This window comes from Schistocerca piceifrons, chromosome 1, assembly GCF_021461385.2.
Source record: "Schistocerca piceifrons isolate TAMUIC-IGC-003096 chromosome 1, iqSchPice1.1, whole genome shotgun sequence".
Lineage (NCBI taxonomy): Eukaryota > Metazoa > Arthropoda > Insecta > Orthoptera > Acrididae > Schistocerca > Schistocerca piceifrons.
In genome coordinates, this window is record NC_060138.1 from 284,420,008 (window position 1) to 284,438,518 (window position 18,511).

The window sequence follows — 18,511 nt, forward strand, 5'->3', positions numbered from 1 at the left end:
GAAGCGCTTAGAACCGCTCGGCCACCGTGGCCGGCACAGATAGTTGTTATAAACTGTGATGTTGTGAGGCATTTTCCAGTTACCTTGTTGTACAATGTACTTGAATTAATTATCACCATTAGTATTATGTGGAATGACAACTTTCTCCGCCACTTCACAGTTCAATGGTCAAAAGCCCCATATGATAGTTGTTGGTCTGATAAGTCAATGCACAACTTGTTTTTATTATAGCCCACCACACAGACTGGTTTTGACCTCTCTCTGCCTCTCTTATCAATATACGTCACAATCTCAGCAGTGTGCCGTGCACTTATCATGTGCACATTTCTTTTGTCCTTCCAACAGAATGCCAAGATATTTCCTTTATGCCTCGCTGAACTTTCGGATCTTTTATAGTGAAAGGTAATCCCTTTCTGGATTTTCTTGTAGTTCCCACAAGGACAGATTTTTTGCAGCTTCCAGTTCTGTAGCAAGGACTGGACTGGTGTAGAATCTGTCTGTAAACAAAGTGTAACCTTTTCCTGACAGATTTCCAAGCAATGTCTTTACAAGTGTCACTGTGTCAGACCTCTCACCTGCATAAACAGAAAAATTCGACATAATCTGTCTCTGACTCTGACAATGTGTACAGTTTTATACCATATTTATGGCTTCTGTGGCATGTACTGCTTGAAATACTAACGGCCTCGAAATTTGCACATAGCTTCATCAATTGTAATGTTTTGAGAGAGTGTATATGCTTGCTGGAAATTAACAGACACCATATCCAGGAGGGGGGGTCACCTTGTGCAGTGGGTCATAGCCAGCTTCTCCTTTATTCTTAGCAACTGAATTGTCACTGATGTGAAAGTTTCTCAAAATAGAAAGAAACCTGTCACGGCTCAGGATGTTTGGACAGAAATTACATGACACAACAGGATTCTTGGACCAGTGCTCTCGTATACGGTGTCTCACACTTACACAGATACGGACTTCAATTGCGAGAAACTTTCTTATTTCTATGAGAGTAACTCCTTTCCACTTTGATAGCGAGCAGGTAGGGGAAAGGGAATTTGTGCTTCGTAGTTTCTTTATGCTTTGTTGTGCATACAGATTAGTTTGTTGCTTTATATGATTCACCATACTGTCTGTAAGCAAACACAAAAAGAAGTCTAGAGGTGTACTGTTCTGGTTTAAACTGGTAAGGTTGCACTTTCCAGAGTGTCCTGAGAATTGACAGATATTTGGCACATGATCAGTAGTCATCCAGCCTTCCTCAGAATCGGTACGGCACGAAGTTCTCGGTCTCACACTCACCCTCGGTTGCCCACGCACTTCAGGTGTGGTATCAGCAGAAACAATGGCAATACATGCTTCTGGAAAACTTGGATGCTTGTTCTCCTCGTCTGAATCTACCACAAAAATAGTATTTGCAAATAAAATCACTTTCTACAGTAGTTACGTATTGAAAGTTCTTTCAATTGAAATCGGAATAAAAAACTGCGTATTTTGTTATTTGCATTCCTTACCTGAAGACGCAAAATCTTCATCTTGAATATAGTCTACGTCATCATCAGAATTGAGCAAATCATCATCCTCTGAAAAATCAACATCACTTTCTTCAAACTCGCGATAACTCACCAGCGATTTCATCACCTGTCAAACCGCGCTTCGCCGTGACGACGCAACTGAGCGCGCGCGCAGAAGAATATTCCCTCTCACAAAGCCTCACAAAAAAAAGAAGAAGAAGAAGAAGAAGAAGAAGAAGAAGAGTGGTTCTCCCTTGTCCAGCATGCTCGCAGTGTCTAACATCAAATACTTCAACTATAGCTTCTGCCGTGCCTCCCAGACCATTGGGAACCCTACGACCATGTAAAGGAAGGAAGAGGAAGATAGAGCACATGTGCCTGTAAAATTACAGGCATCGGGTTTTCGGGCTGGTCAGGCGCGCCCATATTTTAACGGGCGTTGGCTCCTAAGTGTTAATGTGTGGAGAAATGTGTGCTGTCAGGTTTTTCACATTTTTCTATATCTTCCAGAACACAAAACTGGCAGGGAAAACTCTGCAGAATGTAAAAGATTTAGGGTGAAGGTAATAACCCACTGAATAGTTGAGGTGTGTCATCAGTAGGCACACAAGAAAGACTTCATTAGCTTTTGCACAAATCCTTTTCTTAGACACACACACACACACACACACACACACACACACACACACACACACCTGTACAGCCACATTGTGATGGCTGAATACCGAATGCCAGGACTGCATTTTGGCAGGAAGATTGGAGTGAAGGATTGTCATATGGAGTGGGTGAAGGGAGAAAAGATGTGATTAGCAGGAGGGAGTGTTAGGGAAGGATGGCAGACAGCTCAGAGGGAGGCAGCAGATGTGGAAAATAGGAATGAGACACACAGACATTGGAGCTGATGAGTTCGTGCAGTGCACAATGGCAGTGATGCAGGATAGTGAATTGGGAGTGGGTGACTGAACAGAGGAATGGGAGACTGTTGAGAAGTCGGTTGGGCAGTGAATTTACAGAAAATGAGACCAGGAGGATTATAGGAGTGAAGGATGTGTTGCAAGGACAAATCCTATCTTTGTAGTTCAGAAAATCTGGTGGCAAGGGGAAGTGAATAGTTTATTTATTGAATCTGAAGATTGCTTAGCTTTAGATTACCTGCTTTGTGACAGCTTGTACCTTCGTAATCCATTCAACAGTCTTTGTTTTGCAAGCATTATAATTATCACCAACACATTACACAAAATACAATTATGATATTTGTTTTCAGAGAGATGCCCACAGAGTAGTGGAATTATTGAGTCTTAAAATAGAGTTGTTACATTTTAATTAAAGGCAGTCCATATCACAATAATTTTTGTATTTTTTGTTCTGATAACTGGTTTCAGTTTATAAGACCACCCTCAGAACTGGTTTCAGTTTATAAGACCACCCTCAGACCAAAACCCTGAAATATATAACATTTATAGTGGGTCATATATGGCAAAACTTAATCACCTGAGAAACTAATTTGAAAGCAACATTAGTTATGATATAGTATGGTGTGTTATCCAGGTGAGTGAGGAGCCAGTGCACAGAGCCACTGTGTCATACCGACTGGTGCCCTTCACAAACTGCTGACTAGCTAGCAAAGACTAGGCGTTACAAAAGGGAAACTCTGTCCATTGTTCGTCACGTGATCCATTGTAAAAATTATCAGATTCCACAAATAGTGTTTGTGTGAATATAAAAACACGATATTGCACATGAAAATGTAATAGGATATTGCTTACAAACTACTAATATGCTTAAAAAATGTTTAAAAGGGCAATAGCAATAGCCAGAATATTAAAAACTCCCCATTGTCAGGTGCCTGACCCAGCTATTATGTTTTGTATATGTTGCCATAGTGACTAGCACAGCAGATCCATTCAGCTAAGCAATGATTATGTTGCGTTGGATAACAATTGTTCTAACCCATGAACACTGTAATTTATTGCTCAAACAGTACACACACTTGTAAGACAATGTACAATACAATTAGCAATACACAAGTGGCCAGAGGAGCCTTGTGCTTAGGCCTATATATTCTTCACTTCCAAAAGGGATGCACCCGGTAGGCTGCTCATGCAACTGCTATCATATTAGAAGGTTGGGTGGCCTCTAGTCGCAGAATCTATCACAAACTTCACACGTGAACTATGAAATGAAATAGTGCACATACAAAATTAATAGTTACAGCTCTTGTCTTCCTCTGTGAAAAAGTGAGCACCATGCTCACGTCCATTTCTTCTGTGGTCAACGTAGGTTGTTGAGTCATACATCATTCTGCCACCAGTGTGTGGAGTTGGAAGTGGTGCAGACATAGAAAAGTGCAGTGTCCACCTTCCTGTGAGAGGCCATATGGTAGGACAAAGCCCAATCCCAGGGAAGGAGGTTGCGGCGAAAGCGGTGGAACAGGCAACGCTGGCTGCTACAGAAGTGGCAGAGGTGTCGGCTGTGACAGCGTGCGAGTTGGGGTCCCACCGTAGCTCCTGACAGCTGAAGGGGGTACCCGTAGCAGAGGAGACAGTGTGAAAACGTCAACAGAGGTGATGGAGAAGGGGAAGGTAAAGGCTGTGGTGTAGGAGACAGCCTGGTGGACAGATTGTGTGGGGCGGCAGAGGCACACCTGGTGCTCAGTCACCCATGCGGGGTCGTAGCTGGTTGACATGTTGTGATAACCTCCCCTCAGCCTTGCAGATGACCCAAAGACATTGGCTGTGGGTACTCTTCATTACCATCAGCACCCATTACGTCCAGGTGCCAAACCTGTGAGCCCAAACAGCTGTGCCAAGCTGGAAGCATTGTGGTGCCAGCACAGTGGGATGTCATGGTGTCGGCTGAAGCAGGTATAGCAGAATCCGGGGCTGACAACCATGCCACAACTCTACCAGACTCGTTATCTCTGACAGGGGTGAACCTATAGGAACTGAGGAATCTGTCAAGAGTTCCGTACGGTGACACATCCAAAACGTGTTTTTTTTCTTCTGTGTCTTAAATGTTCGTACTAGTCGTTGTACACACCCTTTCATTTGAGGGTGGCAAGGAGGAACCGTGACATTATGAACGCAACTTTTTGTACAAAAATCTTCAAATTCGTGAGATATGAAATGGGAGCTGTTGTCGGTAACTAATGTATAGGGAAGACCTTCCATTGCAAAAATTTTTGACAAAGGAGAAGTTGTTGACACTGCAGAAGTAGACAGACAACGCACCACATACAGAACCTTGGAATAAGCATAATTACAACAAACCAGTAGAAATTCAAAAAAGGTCCCACAAATCTACTTGAATTTGTTCCCAACGCTGTAGTGGATCTGGCCACGGTGAAAAAAAAAAGCACGGAGAACTGCATTATGGATGGCACACTGGTGATAGGCTGCAACAACTCACACTATTTCCTCGTCAATGGTTGACCAAAAAACTAGCTCTCATGTCTGTGACACACTCCAGTGGTCCACATGCAGTAAATGCATAACCTCACACCAAAGGGCAGATGAGACTACAACTCGAGGAGTAGTGTCCATTGTAGCTAACAGCAGCAGCACTCTGTCCCAAACAGAAAGACAATTTTGTAATGCAAAATAATTTCTCAGATGATCAGAAGAATGGGCCGGAGATTTGTCCAGCCATCCATGTTGCACATAAGAAACAACTTTACTTAAAACAGAATCTGCAGCTAGTGCAGCTGCAATTTTAGTGCTAGTAGTAGGAAAACCATCAAAAACATTTTATGCTTCCGTGCCTGAATGAAAGCAAAGTAATTGCTCTTTATCAAACTCTGGAGCCGGACCAGTCAGCAAATGCGATAAGGGGTCAGCATTTACATGTAGTGCTGTAGGTTGAAAATTTATCTCATGATTGTATCATGACAGTAAAAGTGCCTACTGCTGTAAGCGATATGTGGCAAGGAAGCCAAATGGTTAAAAAGAGATAACTAGTAGTTTTGAAGTCTGTGGTTAGGTTAAACTTAGACCCGTATAGAAAAACATGAATTTTTTTTAGATCATACACCATCGCCAAAGCCTCTTTCTCCAAGTGAGAATAAAGCTGTTACATTGAATTAAGGGATTTAAAGCCATATGCATTAGGGTGTTCAGAACCACTCCCCAAACTTATGAGCAAGGACGGCGTCAAGGCCAAACTGAGGCACATATGTTGCTAACACAAGGTGCTGGTCCGGCTGAAAAGTGACTGAACAAGGGGCGACTGCAGCTTAGATTTCAACAACTTGACTGCACGGTTGTAAGTCGGGGACCAGTGGAAAGGAACATTTTTACATAATAATGCATAGAGTGGTTTCTGCCACAGTAACAGCATCAGGTATGAATTTGTGGTATTATGCAATTTTGCCTTAAAAGACCTGTAATTTCTTGATGGATATTGTGTGGCAACAGCGTCAGTATGCCTGTGCAGTGGTTTAATGGCAGCACGCAACACTTCAGAACCCAAATAAATCATGTATGGTTGAAAAAGCTGTCTTGTCCGAATGACGTTTTAGCCCAGCAGACTGTAAAACAGAAAATAGAGCATGAAGGTTCTACAAATGTTCGTCTGTAGAGGCACCAGATGCTACTGTTATCGAAAAAGTTGATGCACCTAGTACTAATACAGTATGTCAAACGACAAACATTGGTATTGATAAAGCCCAAATAGGGTATTGATAACTAGAAGGTGTTTAGATTCCTCGTCGAGTGGCATCTGTAAATATGCCTCTGCCATCAGTCTCTGAAAAGTAATGGCCCCTGACAATTTTGCTAACAGCTCGTCAGGGTGCAGCAAAAGATAGATAGCAATGACTGACTGTTTTTAAGTTACCAATACTGAGCAGACTCGGAAAAAACAGGGACGGACTGTCTGTTTCATCATAATACGAGCCTGAAATCTGTTGCACAACCCAGTTCTGGGGAGAATAGAGAGGAAAATTACGCACAGGGGGCATCTGACTGTTGATATGGAACTATATCAGAAACCAAATGCACTTCATCATTGATGGAGAATCCAAACCAAACAGATTTTCAGTGTAAGCGTTGTCTACAACTAGGAATGTTAATGAACAAATCATAGCATTTTAAGAAACAGGCTCAGAAAACTGGCCAAGAATGAGAATCTGTTGTTTCTTATAACTCACCAGCCTCCATGACACTAGAATCAGAGGGGGAGAACCCAAATCCTAATAAGTCTGAGAATTCGCTAATTTTACTGCTGCACCTGTCTCTACCTGTGTTCTCAGTGGTTTGTTAAACACACACATACTTCAGTGTATGACTTACTTTGAGGCACTGTCACCGCTGTATGCATCCATGTTCGTTTCATCCTCACTCATGTTTGGAAAGGAGTTGGATACAGAAACAATGTCCTTTCGTATGACACCTGTTACACATTGCCCAGTGCTTGGGACGCATGGTCTGTTCGTGTTGAATGAATCCGTATGGGCTTGAAGGCAAACGATGATTACCTGTATGACACTGATACATCTGCTGGACTGTTGCAGTAACATCTATGTTCGCTTGTGAAATGACTGATGGCTGGGAAGGGTGAGAGAAACTGATTTCTGAAACTTCAGACCACCTACAGCACATGAAACTTCAAATGTTCAATACTTCCACAAACGTACGATTTTCACACTGTAGAGCTCGTTTTCGAACTTCTCTATCAGGAGCAGAATGTATTATTGCATCACAAACCATTTTATCGGCTTAGGATTCCTTATGATTATTTGTCACAAAATTAGAATGCTGGCTAAATACATGTAGATTTGCTGCCCATGCCCTGTATGACTGTTTTGGCCACTTTTGGCAGTGGCAAAACTCCACACGAACAACAATAATGTGAGTGCAGTTACAGTGATAAGTAGAAAGCAACTCACACATCTGATCATAAGAAAGACTTGAAGGTTTTTAAGGGGCCGAACTGACACAACTACTGATACCCATGAGATGAAATCCATGACAAAAAAGAGCCTTGCACAAGTGTCCATCTATTACCTCAAATGCCTGGAAATGTTGTCACAGGCATTTTTCGTTAAGTGTCCCAATCTTCTGCTGCATCATCAAATGCGGGGAACAGTTGCGGGTATGTTGTTGGCAGGGCAATGAGTATCCACTTGCATACTGAAACTGTCAGCTTACTGAAATTACCAAAAATAGTTTAAAACATACAACAGCAAAAACATAATAATGTAGTTAACCACACTATGAGGTTGCATTTAGATTGTAATGATAACTGGCATGAAAAGTTGATTCAGTTGAGCAATGAATATATCAGCAGGACATAAATAGGCATGATACAGATACAAATAAGCTAGTATTGGTGTTATTGGTGTAACTCCTCTTACTGGTGGACCAGTGTGTTGTTGTGCAAGCCCAATTCTCAGTTGTCGAGAATGGTGCACCACTGCATCATTTAATCACAATCTTTGTACTTGCTATCATAAACACCTGGTTCATTGGTATTACCTAAAGCCATTTAAAATATACTGCGATAAAATATAATAATAGCTGTAATTAATCATGCCATTCAAATATAGTGGTTTCATAACAATTACAAGTGGTGGTGTATTGTTTATTTATATCTTCTGTGCCTTTATTAATCTAATACAGTAGAATCTTGTTATAAAATGGTGCTAATGTGTACACATTTGATTTTAAGAATTTAGTTAAAACCATGTCACTTCAGGTACACCATTGCAAAAAAGTGATTAAAATGTAAAAGCATAAAAGCAGTCCATCAAAACAATTCAGCAAATAAGTCACAGAAGCATTTTTCCTCAAAGTCTGTCTTCTCATTTCACAAATTTTGAGGCAAACTCTTGTGGTAGCTATAAATTTGTATTTCTTCTAATGCATCTAATAATAAACTTTTTGGGGCATTTAGTAATATTTTTGAACTGTTACTTTTGGTGCCTACTGAGTGCTATATAGATATATTACTTGTTGTTCATGTGGTATGTTCTTTGAAATTGCAGCCTGTCTGTCATACATGTTGCCATCACATTTAATATCGTAAATATCAGACTGGCAAAAAATATTCTGGTGGTTACCTACAGTGCATTTCAATTTCATCTCTAAAGAGTTTCTGATGACATAACTTTTATTAATATTTTGTTCAATGTAAAAGGCAAACAGGCAACCATCACAAAAAGTGGGGTTTATAAAATCACATGCTGTGAGTGTCAGTTTTGCTACATTGAACAGGTGGTGAGGTCAGTGTAAACCAGGCTTAAAGAACTTCGTAGAGGCTGGAGATTGCAGAAGCCTGATTCATCCTTTGAACATTGCCTTAACAATAACCACAAATACATAATAGATGTAAAACTCTTACACACAGAGGAAAGGGGGCTAAACTCAACCAGTTAGAACCATTAGAAATTAAACAGATACGTACATCTCCACATCTATTATTAAATGAGCAAACCCAGTTCAGTTATTCAACTGTTTTAGATGATATCACAACTCCAGGAGGGGGACTGATGACCTTAGCTGTTTAGTCCCCCTTAAACATCCCAACAACCACCACCACCAACTCCAGGATAGAAGTAAAACTTTGGGCCTCAGTTCATCAATAGATAAAAAGTTCTTGTATGATGCATAAAATTATTCCCAGGTGGGTTTAGTTAAGTTAGTGTAATTTCTGAATGTGTGGTTCCATATGTAATTTATTAAAAAATGGTCATTTTACACTAAGCCATGTTTTGATACATTAAGAAGTTGAGATGACTGTCTTTGTGTTAATGTTTATCTGTGCATTATCATCTTTGGTAATCAGTAATGAGCTTGCAAATGGGCTTATAACCTGTTTGTTAGACTGACGAAACTGGGTACTTCTATGGTTGACATATTTACCAGTCCCCATTTTGCCTTATTTAGAACATCATCTACTTACCCAGTATTGTAGTCATTGGCACTTGCAATTTGTTTCAAAATTAAGATTTTATTTTCAATTTCTTTTGCATTAATAACTGCAGCTGTGGCTTTAGGTTCTTGAAATATGCCTGTTTTTATTATTTATAATTGTCAAGTCCAGGAAATTAATTAATTAGTCTTCATATTTGACGGTGAATTGCGTCTCAAGAAGAACACTGCTTAACATTTGTGCAACGTTATTGATTTCATTTTTAGTGCCCCTACAAAGTAGTATAGTATCGTCAAGGCATCTTTCATAAAATACAGTTTTGGCTCTAATTTCCAGGTTTTTTTCAAACAATTTACAGTTGTTGTAGTTTATGAATATATCCTCTACTTTCCCAGTGAGCGAAGGAATACCTATAGCCAGCCCGTCTTTTTGAAAGAATATCCTGCTACTGAAAAAACTGCAGTCAAGATGTATGGTAACACGGTTTTAAGTAAATGCTACAAATACTACTAGTTCACTAGTACTCATCCTTGTATGTTTCACTAAGTTAGCTCTAATGATATCAGTCGTCTCTCTGCTGGGAATATTTGTGTAAAGATTTTTAACATCCAATGACATGAACATTGTGTCATCTAAAATGTTTGTTATGGATTGTATGACAAGCTTGTAACTCTTTTTCTAAGTAATATTGCTGTTGTTCCACAATAATGTCAAAAATTATTAGTGTTTTAGTTCAGCTTTGCTTTTTTGATAATAGGAACAGATTATTATTATTATTTTTGTGAAGCATGTCAGAAATAATGCAAAATTTTTTTCCATACGAGATGTGAAATGATAGCTATGTATTTTGTGTGTTTCAGGAACACAGTAAATTTGTTCAGGCAGTTAGGTACTCACCCAGTGGGAATCATTTTGCATCAGCAGGCTTTGATGGTAAGGTGTTTCTGTATGATGGTGCATCTGCTGACCTCGTTGGTGAAATTGGCTCCCCAGCACACAAAGGAGGTGTATATGCTGTGAGTTTCCTTTTAAGTTTCATTTATGATCTTACATGTGAAATATAGTAAGTAATTCACATATTTCTGAGTTGGCTGGTTTAACAATGCTTAGAATCATGAGACTATTTAACTTTGGGCTGATGCTGTGAGCACTAAATGAATATATAGAATTGTACTGTAGAATTCTTGAGCATATCAATTTAAGTTTTTGCAAAAAAAAAAAAAAAAAAAATTGCCATTGTTCTATAAGATGAAAACAGTGTGTGAAGTGTCATGTTATCTGCTGAGTATTAGGCACAGGCAAGGATACAAGTCAGAAGATAATATATTCAAATGAGAGGCAGCTTTAACCCTTAGCATTCTGTAATGCTGACACAGGGGCCTCCATCACTTTTATTTAAATTGCTACCACCTGGACAGTTAGTGTTCCACAGAGATTTGTGCGAGTCTCTTTGTGGAAAACATGAGACCACTGACCAACAATTTGGGTATACATTAAAATAAAAAGTGTGTCTCCATTCAAATGTATTCATGTAAGCATTACAATAAAAAACTTTTCATTTCGATATTTTTTGAAGCTCTAAGGGTGGACTGTTTCCATCGCCACTTCACTCAAATTGTTGGCAAGTGAATCACTGTCATCATCAAAGTCATTGTCTTCAAAATCACCATCTCGTATTCACATAAATATTCCTCTAGAAGCTCTACAGTCTCTTCCTCAGGAAGGACTGTGCGTTAAGGACTGGCCATTTTGTGTAAACTAACTAAGAAGAGGCTTTTTATGTGTGAGTACAGTCATGTGTAAATCAAAAGGTGGACCAAGAACAATAACAGGAACTCAAGAAATAAAGTGCGAAAGACAGTGGAGGACAAATGTGAAAGTTGAAGAAAATATTCTGCTATGTTCTCTCATATTGCACACTGCACTTCATACTGATTGGCCTTCCCAGAGAGAGCATACAATGAGATTCCAAGCAACAGAATCGAAACTAAAATGATGTGTATTAACTTGTCAGTATATCACTTTTCCTTTCCAAATTTTCTAAACCAACGAACTTAATGTTGTTGTCTTTCTTTTTTTCCACTCTCCAATTGCTGCATCTTCACTTTACTATTTTTTGGGAGTATCATTCACATTAATAGATTTAGTGTCTCCTTATACTTCTGACTTTCATTGAATAAAGTAATTTGTCTGTTTCTTAACATTGACGAACCTTTAGTAAAGACATGAGTACAAACATCCTATCCTGCCTTGCACACTCGTGGAAGTAATTAGGAGTGTTTTGAGGGCCTCCTTTGCCCTCCATATGACAGAGATTTGTACTGTTGAACTCGATTCACTGGCCTCAGATAAATAATAAAAATACAAAATAAATATATGAACACACTTAGGTTATCATCTGCTTGCAAATGACAGCTTTATGGACTAATTTCATCCCATTTACTTATTATTACAACTGTGTTAAGTTAGTTGCACAGACCCTTGATTATTTATACATGACATATGTACAGAAACACACAAGCTCTGAAGTGACATTGTGTCGTCGTTATGCTCTGCCTTGAATGAGAGATCTCCACAGAATCCTGCCTTCCAGCACCCTGCCCACTACATCACCACCTCTCTACTCTGCCCTGCTGTAAACAACTAACCACACACCATGTTCAGTAGTACACCCCTTGTAGAGGGTATCAGTATTTTCTGGTAAACAGCCTCTTCAATGTAGCAGAATCGCTTTATTGATTTATTGCAAGACCTTGTCTGGCACCAGCTGGAAGGTGGGCTTCGATCCACGAATACAGTGGCATTGAAGCATTGTAGTAGGACACTAGCCAACTGCTATGCTCAGTGCAGTCCAGGTGTGGTGCAATCTCGCACTGTAGGCAATTTCAGCCAGCAGCTGTGCTCTGTCAGGGCTGATGTGGCATTACAGCCCGCTGAGTGTGAGGCACTGAGTCCTGCCCAACTGTGGCAAGTGATAGGCACAGGTATCAAAGGAGTGAACCCCAGACAGGCAACTGGCACTGGTGAATGTCCCTGCAGCTCGTGGCTATGAGGGCCTCACTTTGACAATTAGGTACTGGCTGGACCCTTTCTGCAGGTGGTCCTTTCATGATGAGGGCAGAATGTCTGTGACCTCACATTAAAGGCCAACACTATGATGGTCGATGACTCGCTGCTCAACATGTGACCAGCATGGCCACATGCCAGCATTTATTAGCACCACAATGGGTTTGTTGCATAATAGTGATTGCAGAAGTCATGATCCACATACCAGTGTGTCCCTGGTTTTAGTAATCATCCAGGCACTGACCAGCAGATGGAGGACAGGGGTCAGCATATTGCCATAAGTGGCCCACTTTGACAGGTAGCTCATTCGCCTATGCTCATGTTCTTATACCCCTCACCTCGTCAAAGAATTCAGCCCGCCAAACTTTATCTTTTGCTGCACCTGAAACTTGTCAATTCTTTACAGTTATTCAGAGACATGTCTGGTTAGTCTTTGGCTCACATCTATAAGAGTCCACCTGTGACACTTTAACAAGTATGAAAGATACTTGGACACATTTGATATCCCTCTACAGTTTATATGGTACCAGTCACTTACTGTTCCTGAAAACCATCACTAGTCCTGAGAACAAGTAGAGATGTGTTGTTACACTTACACTGCATGTGCCTAACAGTTTTTGCATTGACCAGATGTGTAGGGCACGACTAGGACTTCAGTATATGTAAATAGGAAGAGACAACTCTCAACCATTTTTGAGTAAATTGAGTTTGAAAATTTTAGGCATGTTTATATTCTTTGTATGATCATTAGTATTCAGTGTGTCCACAACCAGGTGAGTATGTACTTAGTTTCAAAAGTGCAAGATCTTAGGATAGAATCTCGCTGCCAGTACTTTTTTTTCATTTCTTTATAATTCTAATGACAGATTAATTATGACTGCATAAATTATCAATATGTAATGAATCATTTGTTATTTTCATAGCCTTTACATTGAAAAATTGGATTTTTGTGTAAAATTTTGGAAGTAGTTTCTCATTATAACCAAGTTGCTGCAGAAACTTTCCGATTCACCTTGAGCCAATTTTCTCTGTGTCCTTGCTGCTACATGATGACAAACTGTGAACCAATTGTTTTTGACCCTCCATTAGCCCATTTTCCCTGTATATGTTCAGATACAATACCACTCACTATACAAATCTAATTTCCCAGTATTCCTGCAGGTAGTTTTTGACCCCCTCACCAGAAACAGCTATATGTGCACAAGAGACTTCCAGTTGGTGGAACGAGAAAGGGAACAGTGTTCACAAGCCCAGAGAATCCTTCATTCGTTAGTTAGCACTTGAGGTAGATACTTGGTAATGCTCTAAGATATCTCGATTTTATGAGCAAATTTGGTGATATACGTTGTACTTTAACAATAAGAGAAAGTGAACTTGATTCTGAAGACGAATTGCTTTACAGGGAATTTTCAAAAGTGCAATTAAAAACAACACATGTGCATAGTGAACAGATCTTTCTCCAAAGCACCTTCATTGCATCTTCAAGAACTCATGAAATTGGAGAAGCAATATTTCGCAACACTTTTAAAATGCTAGTAGAGAAACAACTTGTGATACAAGATGAACTAATTGCCCACTGGGAAATATATGAAGGATGACTGTTTGATGAAAGTAAAGAAATCACTTCATCTTAATCGGATGATTACGAGCCTTTTGAGAAGAAAGGAAAGGTGGACAGCAATTATATTCTTCTGGATTACAATAGAAGGATCATCAATCTAATGAGAGAGCATCCAGGATGGAGATTGGCCATTCTTCATAGAAGGAGTGTCACAGCTCAAAAGCATTATAGATTGGAAAAGATTGGAAGAATACATAAAATAATGTAAAATGAAGAATGAACCACTTAAAACAATTGTTTTTTGGACCTATGATCGTTTCATAGGAGATTGAGAATGTGGTCATCAGGTAAGGGAGAAACTTGCAGCAGTGGTTTCTTGCTGCTGCTAGCAAATTTCCTGATTTGAAATTTAAAACTTCAGACTCTTGTGTCATGCTCTTCAAAAGAAAGCATTGAGAGTGAAAGGACTTCACAGCAGGAGGTCTTCGATGCTGCAGCAAATTTCCGAATCCAGACAAGGCTTTTATTTTTAACATTGATCAAACTGCTATTACAGAAAAAAGAAACCATTCATTCATATCAATTGCAATAGAACTTTTACGGACTGTTGTTGTTGTTGTTGTTGTGGTCTTCAGTCCTGAGACTGGTTTGATGCAGCTCTCCATGTCACTCTATCCCGTGCAAGCCTCCTCATCTCCCAGTACCTACTGCAACCTACATCCTTCTGAATCTGCTTAGTGTATTCATCTCTTGGTCTCCCTCTACGATTTTTACCCTCCACACTGCCCTCCAATAATAAATTGGTGATCCCTTGATGCCTCAGAACATGTCCTACCAACCGATCCCTTCTTCTAGTCAAGTTGTGCCACAAACTTCTCTTCTCCCCAATCCTATTCAATACTTCCTCATTAGTTATGTGATCTACCTGTCTAATCTTCAGCATTCTTTTGTAGCACCACATTTCAAAAGCTTCTATTCTCTTCTTGTCCAAATTATTTATCGTCCATGTTTCACTTCCATATGTGGCTACACTCCATACAAATACTTTCAGAAATGACTTCCTGACACTTAAATCTTACTCGATGTTAGCAAATTTCTCTTCTTCAGAAACACTTTCCTTGCCATTGCCAGTCTACCTTTTATATCCTCTCTACTTCAACCATCATCAGTTATTTTGCTCCCCAAATAGCAAAACTCCTTTACTACTTTAAGTGTCTCATTTCCTAATCTAATTCCCTCAGCATCACTCGACTTAATTCGACTACATTCCATTATCCTCGTTTTGCTTTTGTTGATGTTCATCTTATATCCTCCTTTTAAGACACTATCCATTCCGTTCAACTGCTCTTCCAAGTCCTTTGCTGTCTCTGACAGAATTACAATGTCATCGGTGAACCTCAAAGTTTTTACTTCTTCTCCATGAATTTTAATACCTACTCCGAATTTTTCTTTTGTTTCCTTTACTGCTTGCTCAATATACAGATCGAATAACATCGGGGAGAGGCTACAACCCTGTCTCACTCCCTTACCAACCACTGCTTCCCTTTCATGCATCTCGACTCTTATAACTGCCATCTGGTTTCTGTACAAATTGTAATAGCCTTTCGCTCCCTGTATTTTACCCCTGCCACCTTTAGAATTTGAAAGAGAGTATTCCAGTCAACATTGTCAAAAGCTTTCTCTAAGTCTACAAATGCTAGAAATGTAGGTTTGCCCTTCCTTAATCTAGCTTCTAAGATAAGTTGTAGGGTCAGTAGTGCCTCACGTGTTCCAACATTTCTACGGAATCCAAACTGATCTTCCCCGAGGTCAGCATCTACCAGTTTTTCCATTCGTCTGTAAAGAATTCACATTAGTATTTTGCAGCTGTGACTTATTAAACTGATAGTTCGGTAATTTTCACATCTGTCAACACCTGCTTTCTTTGGGTTTTAAAACACTAATTTGTAAACTATATTTGTTCGAGGGTGCCAATATCAGTCAATTTATGACCAAATACTCGGTATACGAGGGAAAAAGGTAGTTCTTCTGCAGTGAAAGGATATGCATAAGGTGACATATTTGTGCATTGCACAATATGCTGTCACCTTGTCTGGAAAATTAGTACCAACAGTCTTTGTTTGCTTGCAAGAGACCACTGACCTCATTCGGACTAAGTTGATGACAATGAAAGCAAATACAAAAATGTTACAATATCATCCTTAAAGTTCAGCAAACTCACAACAGCTTAAACAAGGATCTTTTAACAGATACCTTGAGTCCATATGTCAGGGAAGAACCATTTATTTTGCCCTTCAGTTCGGACAGATTAATCTGGGTTTATACAGTGAAACTTCCCAGGATGGAGGGGGTCTGCCAATGTACAGTATTAAAGAAATTCCTCCATAATGTACTCTGCTGATGCAGCATATAACGTTTATTTTTACGGGCAAGTGTAGAACCTTCTAAAACAAATACAAAATTGTATATGCATTATCAAACAGAGTGGAGACAGAGCATCTAGAGAATATTGTATAAAAATTCAATCAATCGTACACCATTAGTTGTCTGCGTTAATATTTGGTGATATGCTTTGATTTGTGTGGTACACTGCAAAATTGTATATGACCCAGACCTGTTTATGAGTGTAAACAAAGTTTGTTTGTCAGTTTGACACACTGAAAAAACCATGCATAGACAAAATTCTGCATTCATTACATGTACTCTGTGTCCGAGAAATTGTTTTTTTTTTCCCCATGTTTCTACAGTCAATATCAGCCTCGTGTTGAATTCCTAGTCTTGCCCTACACTCACTGTCAATATGAGTCAGATCAATGAGGGGAAAGTTCATACAGTCCCCTTCTAAGTTGCTGCTTTTCATGGTCACTTGCTGCTTCCTGCAGCACTCTCCAAGCTGTCTGCTGAGAAGTCCTTAAGTCTGATTCAATCTGTGTTGGCAGCTGTGTTAAACCATCTCAGAGGAATAGTGTTGTGGGAACCTTGGGAGCCATCATACAATGGTACTCCTACTAACATTATGCACTCTTGCACCCACCATTTTCCATGTGTTATCCTTAGCTTTAACAACATATCGCTCATATTCTTTGCCTATGAAAAGGAAACATTGTTAGCAAAAATTTCAAAATGTTCTTGACCGATATACTTCAGATTTTTATGCAATATTGTAATAAACCTATGGAAGGACATAAGCTATATATTTTTTGAACTGCGATGTACAGCTTTACTATCCAAAATGACTGCAAGGAAAAAATGTCGTGCTATGCTGTGCCATGAAAATGTGCAGCTTCGTTTGCTTCCTCACAGTCAATTTTAACTACGATAGCATAAGTTTAAAACGGTTGGACAAATTGTTTCTCCCATATATATTGTTTCTCCATGTATGTAAATTTAAATGAAAATTATATGCACACGAATGTCCTGTTTTCTTCCTGGCAGTTGCTTTTAACAGAAAACCTGTTTATTAATAAAGTTGTGTTTACGGCATATCAGCTTACATTAAGACTACTGATATGCAATCTGAATCATCCAAAACTTTGTAATGCTACCCATTCGCAGATTAAAACTACGCGAAATTATGTCATTGTAGCTGCTGTCCTCATAGATCCAACAGCTGGAGAGGTCTCTTTCATATCCCAACCAATGTACCCATTCAGTTTAAGCGGATCATTGTCTCGCTGGCAGTAATGATAAAGAAGCCTCTGTATCAGACATTAAGATACATTGGAACTGGTTTATGATCATTCACATGGTCAGTTGTATGTTACCCTTTCGCAAACTAGTTGTTCAGAAAACCAGTTTGTTCTCTTACCACACAGTATACAAACATGAAAAAAATCCTGAAGCTTTGTAATTGTATTGTGTAAATTATTTTTTAAAGAACTTAAAGCAGTAAAATTCAAAAGCTAAGCCAAAGGAGCCTATTTAATTCCTATTCTATGTGATATTTTTATAATTTCGATTTCTGTACCTTCAAAGTGTGCGAGGTTGCAATAAGAGGCAGAAATTTGTATCCTGACACAATTCACACAGATATCACAGATTGGGGTGTACATGCGATCCACATACATATTTAGCAATTGAAAAGTATTATGGGATTCGTTAGTTCCCCATAATACTTTCTCCTCCCCCCCCCCCTCCTCCCCCCCCCCCCCATACTGATACATTCTCCTATCATGTTGACATTGATTTGGGCCGTTATCTTGGGTACATTTTTTGGTATCGCGCCCACTTAATTTCAAAGAACCTGGAGCAATGTAACAGCGATGTCATGGCCAGTGACCTATCTCACATCTGGGACATTTCAGCACCTTGCTACATTGCTTTGAGCCAGTGTTGTGTGATACGAACACAAAAAACCCATACCATAAGTTACTATTGTGACAGTGATTTGTGTTTTACTTTCTTTGTCAGCATTGTACGACAGTTTATGACTAATTAACTAGAAAATAGAACCCCCCAGGGGGTCCACAACTCTTTTGTGGATACGTGCGTAGCGAGCACGGGACCC

At 39.5% G+C, this 18,511-nt stretch overlaps 1 protein-coding gene across 1 annotated transcript in view; it reads left to right on the forward strand.

Moving 5' to 3' along the window:
* Window positions 1–18,511, forward strand: part of LOC124794306 (actin-interacting protein 1) — a 193,307-nt gene that overhangs the window by 53,945 nt on the left and 120,851 nt on the right. The window contains exon 6 of the mRNA XM_047258085.1: window positions 10,238–10,393. Coding sequence (XP_047114041.1) covers window positions 10,238–10,393 — 156 coding nt within the window. The remainder of the gene's footprint in view (window positions 1–10,237; window positions 10,394–18,511) is intronic.